Raw genomic sequence first — 7646 nt, 5'->3', positions numbered from 1 at the left:
TGGAGATGGTGGAGATAGTGGGGATAGTGGAGGTGGGTCATTACACTATTATACTTCTCATATTATATTATTCAATTATTTTGGAGATCTCTCTAAAGTTTGAAAATTTCTTGTTTTACTAACTAATTTTGTAATAAAGTTTTGATATTTTTTTGTTCTTTTTTACAAGATCTTGTCATGAGACATGGCATAAGTAATAAAATGGTGGGAGTCACCCATTCTATACGTTAGTAGTGGTGCCCATTTCTCGCAACACATTCTTAATTTTAAGAAAATGTATATTTTACAAATGAATCTGAATGGAGAAAAATAAGTGTTTTTATTGAATATATATAATTTGTAACTAAAATAATAGAAAATAGTAAAATTTTATGTTATTTTAGTTGTCAATAAATTAAATATTAAAATATATTTGTATTACTTTATTTATCTTTAATTTTAGTTTGAATAATGTGTTTTGCTTTAGTTTTTTCTTATTAGTTTGGTTAATTTATGATTTTTAATTGCAAAATAAATATATAATTTGTAACTAAAATAATAGAAAATAGTAAAATTTTATGTTATTTTAGTTGTCAATAAATTAAATATTAAAATATATTTGTATTACTTTATTTATCTTTAATTTTAGTTTGAATAATGTGTTTTGCTTTAGTTTTTTCTTATTAGTTTGGTTAATTTATGATTTTTAATTGCAAAATAAATATATAATTTGTAACTAAAATAATAGAAAATAGTAAAATTTTATGTTATTTTAGTTGTCAATAAATTAAATATTAAAATATATTTGTATTACTTTATTTATCTTTAATTTTAGTTTGAATAATGTGTTTTGCTTTAGTTTTTTCTTATTAGTTTGGTTAATTTATGATTTTTAATTGCAAAATAAATATATAATTTGTAACTAAAATAATAGAAAATAGTAAAATTTTATGTTATTTTAGTTGTCAATAAATTAAATATTAAAATATATTTGTATTACTTTATTTATCTTTAATTTTAGTTTGAATAATGTGTTTTGCTTTAGTTTTTTCTTATTAGTTTGGTTAATTTATGATTTTTAATTGCAAAATAAATATATAATTTGTAACTAAAATAATAGAAAATAGTAAAATTTTATGTTATTTTAGTTGTCAATAAATTAAATATTAAAATATATTTGTATTACTTTATTTATCTTTAATTTTAGTTTGAATAATGTGTTTTGCTTTAGTTTTTTCTTATTAGTTTGGTTAATTTATGATTTTTAATTGCAAAATAAATATATAATTTGTAACTAAAATAATAGAAAATAGTAAAATTTTATGTTATTTTAGTTGTCAATAAATTAAATATTAAAATATATTTGTATTACTTTATTTATCTTTAATTTTAGTTTGAATAATGTGTTTTGCTTTAGTTTTTTCTTATTAGTTTGGTTAATTTATGATTTTTAATTGCAAAATAAATATATAATTTGTAACTAAAATAATAGAAAATAGTAAAATTTTATGTTATTTTAGTTGTCAATAAATTAAATATTAAAATATATTTGTATTACTTTATTTATCTTTAATTTTAGTTTGAATAATGTGTTTTGCTTTAGTTTTTTCTTATTAGTTTGGTTAATTTATGATTTTTAATTGCAAAATAAATATATAATTTGTAACTAAAATAATAGAAAATAGTAAAATTTTATGTTATTTTAGTTGTCAATAAATTAAATATTAAAATATATTTGTATTACTTTATTTATCTTTAATTTTAGTTTGAATAATGTGTTTTGCTTTAGTTTTTTCTTATTAGTTTGGTTAATTTATGATTTTTAATTGCAAAATAAATATATAATTTGTAACTAAAATAATAGAAAATAGTAAAATTTTATGTTATTTTAGTTGTCAATAAATTAAATATTAAAATATATTTGTATTACTTTATTTATCTTTAATTTTAGTGATAAAAATAGATTATCAAACTTCATATGATGATGGTTAGTGCGAGAATGATTAAATAACAAAAATTCTCAGTTCAACACTACCTATCAAATTAAATCATATTCAAACTAATAGAAATGTCTGTCTTTTTGTCTTTTTTTATTTATTAATTTATCATAAATATATGATTTTTTATTTAAGTTACTTGGATAATTTTTTGATTAACAAAGTAGTGAATTTTCAAAAGAAATGGAAGAGGACACGTGGCAGCAAACCTTCCTGCCACTTGTCGGAAGAAGGGAAGAAGTCTATTTTATATATAAAGATAATGCAAAATTGTCTTTATTGGCAACATACAAGTTCTCATTTTGACAGAAGAGAGAAACAAATTGTAAAAAACAAACCATGCAAATGATCCAGAAGCTACAATGATACTAAAGAAATGACCGTACAGTTTCCCTCGTGAACATGCTACTTTCTGTTGCTCATTCACAAAAACTGCTCAGAGATGTCGAGCTACTCATCAGTCACGCATCCAGCTGAAGCCGATTGCACATTCTTGATGTACTGTTTTAGCGTTTGTCATCCAAAAACCATTGTTTTAGCAAATAATCCAACAAATAAGACAGAGAGATACGTACATTACGAGTAGTGGTTTCATTGATAGTACCTTGTATAGAACTCCGCGGTTAACCTTGTAAGCAGGAGCAGTCCATTTCTTTCTTCGCGCATTCATCTCTTCGGCCGAGACTTGTGTGTCTATTCTCTTCTTTCCTATGTCGATTGTGATTATGTCTCCATTCTCTACCAGACCAATTGGACCACCTTCCTGCATATATAAATAGTATGTGAAAACCGAGGAAAATCTCTCATCACTAACCATCTTCACATTAATGTCTGTTTTGGTACTTGTAATATTACAAAAGCAGAGCCAGTGGACAGACAGAAAGAAAAACAAACCTGAGCCTCAGGACAAATGTGGCCAACAACGAAACCGTGTGACCCACCCGAGAACCTACCATCAGTCAGCAATGCACATTCCTGCAAGTGCCAACAACAAGACAAAGTGTGTTCACAAACATAAAGCATGCGTTATCTCAATAAAAGAAAGTGTGTTTCAACTTTCAAGTAAAAGGTGGTACCTTTCCAAGACCGGCACCCATTATAGCACTTGTTGGTGTCAACATCTCAGGCATGCCTGGACCTCCTTTAGGACCCTCTCCTCTGATAACAACCACTGTTCCCTGTAACAAACGATATACATTCTCAGCAGACAGACAGTACAAATTTAACCTTCGCTTGAGATGAATACTTCATAATCAGAAAGGCAATTACTTTAAAACTCATCGGGTCTGCTGATATAGCAGCCAACATAGATTCCTCTCCTTCAAATACAAGTGCAGGACCTGAAACAGAATAGTTACCATTGTATAAACCCTAATACTGTGAAGTGTTTAACTAGAAAGTTGGGTGTAAGGGGACATGAGAGTGAATCAGCATTACCAGAGAAATATAACCCTTCTTTGCCGGTTATCTTTGCTACAGAACCCTCTGGTGCAAGGTCTCCTCTCAAGATTTGAATGTGTCCAGTCTCCTTGATTGGGTTTGACACAGGTCTAATTATAACCTGGAAAATTTTACAAGTCATAATCAGAGAAATGTATAATTAACATCCACCATAATCAAGAAGAAATGAAATAACCAGTAACATTACAAACAAACCGGACCTGGTTTTCTGGTAAGCGAGGGACGTTTTCCAAATTCTGAGCCAAAGTCTGCCCTGTGACTGGTAGGAGACAAGAACAAAATAGTAACGCAATCATGTTTGTAAAGCAACTCACATCAATCCAAAATGTTAATTCAAAAAGTTAAAACGCTTTAACAATCTATACCAGTGATACAATCCCCATCCATAAATCCAGCTTCTAATAGATAACGAAGAACAGCTGGTGTTCCACCAATCTGTAGATCAAGTAGCAACAACAACAATTATACAAAATGATCAATAACTAATAATCCAAACGATATTGCCAAAGACGCACGCACCTTATGTATATCTTCCATAACATACTTCCCACTTGGTTTAAGGTCTGCTAGAAATGGAACCGCGTCGCTGACCTTCTGGAAATCGTCAAGGGTCAACTCCAAACCCACAGACCTGGAATAATCTTCGTTTATTACATCAGTCTATTGTGTTCCATGATAATGATAAGCAAAAGTTATACCTGGCAATAGCAATTAAATGCAATACAGCGTTGGTTGATCCCCCAAGAGCCATGACTGTGACCATCGCATTACGAAGTGATTTAGGAGTGATAATGTCACGGGGTTTCAAGTCCATCTTTAGCAATTCTACAAGATATTTTCCGGCTAACTGGCACTCGTCCAGCTTTAACGGGTCTTCAGCGGGTATTGAAGAGCTTCAAGAATAAAAGTTAAAAGAACCACGTAAATTGTTTAGTCTGGAATGTATGGTCACTAGTGTTTGCAAGGCTAACCTGTAAGGAAGGGACATTCCCATGGCTTCGATTGCAGAAGCCATTGTATTAGCAGTGTACATGCCACCACAGGCTCCAGCTCCAGGACACGCGTTATGGAGGACAGTCTTCCTCTGTTCATCACTTATGGACCCACCAACAAATTCTCCATAACTCTGAAAAATTACAACACACATAAGTACTGTGGATCTCTTAAGCATACATAACATAATCCAGGTAACAACTGTACCTGGAAAGCAGATACTATGTCATATGTCTTCTCTTGAAAATGTCCTGGCTGCAATAAAATCCAAAAGGTTTAGGGTATAATGAACTATCTGCTTAACTATTAATTAGAAAACTTGGTAAGTACAGTACCTTGATGGTTCCACCATAAACCATAATCCCAGGTCTGTTAAGCCTTCCCATGGCCATAATAGTTCCAGGCATCTAAGAAACAAAACAAAAGGAATCAAATCAATCACATAACCATAAAGATGAAACCAAGAAAACAAAAGCTTACATTTTTATCACAACCAGGAATAGAGATGTTGCCATCATACCACTGAGCGCTCATAACAGTCTCAATACTATCAGCAATCAAATCTCTAGACTGCAAACTGAAACACATCCCTCTGGTTCCCATAGAGATAGCATCACTCACACCAATCGTGTTGAACCTAAACCCAACCATCCCAGCTTTCTCCACTCCCTCCTTCACCGCCTCGGACAGCCGGAGCAGATGCATATTGCAGGTGTTGCCTTCGTACCACACGGAGGAAATCCCGATCTGGGGTTTCAGCAAATCGTCGTCGGATAAGCCCACGCCGTGGAGGATGGCTTGTGAGCCGCCTTGGGACTTGGGCTCGGTGATTCTTGAGCTGTACTTGTTGAGCTTGTTGGAGGAGTCCGTGAGAGGAGGGGAGGGGTCGGCCGTTACGGGTTGGGCGGCGCAGGAGAAGGTTGGTCGGCGGCGGCGGCGAGAGTCGAGGGTGTTGGAGGAGCGGACATTGTGTGGAGGGAAGAGAGTGGCGCGTGGGGAGAGGATGGTGGCGTGCATTGCGGCGCGTGCCGTTTAAGCAAATAAAGTTTGAAACTTGCAGAGATTGCGTTGCGGCGCGGGGAGGCAAGTATACGAAAGTTGTTAGAAGTCTGAGAGAGAGAGTGAGAGACCAACGTGCTACTGCTAATGCTACCAAACTTCAGATAAGTAGGGTTTGTCAGAACCAGTCAACCAGGGAACAAAAGAGATCGGTTGAGGTTAGTGTTTAGTCCGGTTTAAATGTTGTACCAATTTGAAATTGTATAATTATAACCGAATGTATTTTTTTTTGCTTTTCAATGACCACCACCTGAAATTAAATTGGAACTTAAAAGAATGTTTGGAATACTCTCTTTGTAGTATTTTATCATTGAAATTCAAAAGTTAAAACCATATGAAAAAAATCCTAAAATGGGAAATAAAACTGAGCTAGAACAAGTAAATATTCGGAAAAACAAAAGTTGGTGGAAAATGAGATTTATATATTTTTTTAAAGAGAGTTATATGAACTCAAAATCATGTGAAAGAACATTGAAAGATACAAATAATACAAACCAATTTAAAACTCTTACGTTCGAAAAGATATAAACAAAAAAAACTAAAAGCTAAAATAAAACAACTTTAATCAAAAGATGATATTAAATAGGTATAGTTTTGAAAATTAAGGTGTTAAAATAGACGAAATAATTAGTTGGATTATTTAAATGTATAACAAAAAAAATTGTACATTAAAAAGTATATTGAAATATATAGGTCTGAGTAACTGGATCTAATCCGGTATGTTTTCCAGATAGGAGTCTATTCAATCGGGAGAGAACGCTATGCACATCGATAGAGAGAGAAAGCAACACCTTCTTCGAGCATATTCAAGTGGATTGACAAGGAGGTTCTCGCATGTGACTCATGACAATCAAAGGGTTGGGCAATAGGAGATATGAAGGAGATTTTCAAAAGTGGCTGGCTGGAAGGAACATAGCTCTAGTTTTTGCTCCGTATTCAGTTTTTAATATATGCACAAATTGCTGTAAAAGAATGGGAAAATTGTTTGTATTATTAATGATCAATAGAGGTTTCTTTGTATAGGAATTACAAAGTATAGATAAAAAGAAATTATCCAAAACCTAATCCAACAGGAAATAAAAAAACTATTAAAACAGATAAAAATTGAAAAACTAGTAATCCTTGGCCGACTAGGAACTTGGCCGCCTCTCTCTCCCACGGTTGGGCCTTGTCTTGGTCTTGGTTATGGGCCATTCACTTAATGATTTATAACACTCCCCCTTGGATGCCATAACCATATGGGTTTGTATCATGCACGATGTTGCCTCGTTAAAACCTTCTAGGAAAACCAAAAACCCAGCGTGGGAAAAATGGAAACCGTAGATAGGAAAAAGAGTACAACGCATGAAACTCCCCCTGATGAATGCATCACTGAAGATCCTTCAGCTGGCGCATTCCTATCTGATGAACGATTTTCTTGAACGTTGAGGTTGGCAGAGACTTGGTGAAGAGATCGGCCGAATTATCACTGGACCGAACTTGAACCACTTGAACTTCCTTTGCCTTCTGCAGATCGTGGGTGAAGAAGAATTTGGATAAGATATGCTTCGTTTTATCTCCCTTGATGTATCCATCTTTGAGCTGAGCTATGCAAGCTGCATTGTCCTCATAGATGATCGTTGGCTCTTCCTGTTCCATGGCCAAACCACTCTCTACACGGATGTGTCCGGTCATGTTCCTCAACCACACAAGCTCACGGCTTGCTTCATACATTGCTATGATCTCGGCATGATTGGACGATGTGGCCACTAGGGCTTGTTTTGTGGACCGCCAACATACTGCAGCCACACCATATATAAACACATATCCTGTTTGAGATCTAACATTATGTGGGTCAGATAAGTACCCATCATCTGCATATCCGACCAAACTCTCTCCTGGCTGGTCGGTATAGAACAATCTGAGATCCTTTGTTCCTTGCAGATATCTGAACAAGTGTTTTATTCCATTCCAGTGCCTTTGAGTTGGACAAGAGTTAAATCTAGATAATAGATTCACGGCAAAACAAATGTCTGGTCTAGTGTGGCTAGCCACGTACATTAAAGCTCCGATGGCACTTAAGTAAGGCACTTCCGGACCGAGCACTTTCTCGTCCGGTTTCTTTGGTCCGAACGGATCCTTCTCTAGGTCTAAGGACCTCACGACCATAGGACTCGA

At 33.9% G+C, this 7646-nt stretch overlaps 1 protein-coding gene across 1 annotated transcript; it reads right to left on the bottom strand.

Annotated features, from left to right (window-relative positions):
- Positions 1 to 2235: 2235 nt before the first annotated feature.
- Positions 2236 to 5447, bottom strand: LOC106306808 (dihydroxy-acid dehydratase, chloroplastic). Its single transcript, XM_013743563.1, has 14 exons — positions 4911 to 5447; positions 4766 to 4837; positions 4638 to 4685; positions 4409 to 4563; positions 4136 to 4330; positions 3957 to 4068; positions 3803 to 3872; positions 3638 to 3696; positions 3414 to 3537; positions 3246 to 3316; positions 3053 to 3154; positions 2871 to 2951; positions 2581 to 2739; positions 2236 to 2477 (listed from the first exon to the last, which is right to left on the bottom strand). The coding sequence occupies exons 1-14, from the start codon at positions 5445 to 5447 to the stop codon at positions 2427 to 2429; spliced, it is 1836 nt and encodes a 611-aa protein (XP_013599017.1). The 3' UTR covers positions 2236 to 2426.
- Between the last annotated feature and the right edge of the window lie 2199 nt (positions 5448 to 7646).

Source organism: Brassica oleracea, chromosome C7 (assembly GCF_000695525.1).
Source record: "Brassica oleracea var. oleracea cultivar TO1000 chromosome C7, BOL, whole genome shotgun sequence".
Taxonomy (NCBI): domain Eukaryota; kingdom Viridiplantae; phylum Streptophyta; class Magnoliopsida; order Brassicales; family Brassicaceae; genus Brassica; species Brassica oleracea.
The sequence above is the reverse complement of the archived record's forward strand: the minus strand, read 5'-3'. Positions and strand labels throughout refer to the sequence as shown.

What these genes read in the sequence shown, in the direction of transcription:
- LOC106306808 (XM_013743563.1), bottom strand. Translation starts at nt 5,447, where the DNA reads ATGCACGCCACCATCCTCTCCCCACGCGCCACTCTCTTCCCTCCACAC. An exon ending in TTTATGGTGGAACCATCAAG is followed by an intron (nt 4,686 to 4,765) that starts GTACTGTACTTA and finishes ATTTTATTGCAG; the next exon opens with CCAGGACATTTTCAAGAGAA. An exon ending in ACATAGTATCTGCTTTCCAG is followed by an intron (nt 4,564 to 4,637) that starts GTACAGTTGTTA and finishes GTAATTTTTCAG; the next exon opens with AGTTATGGAGAATTTGTTGG.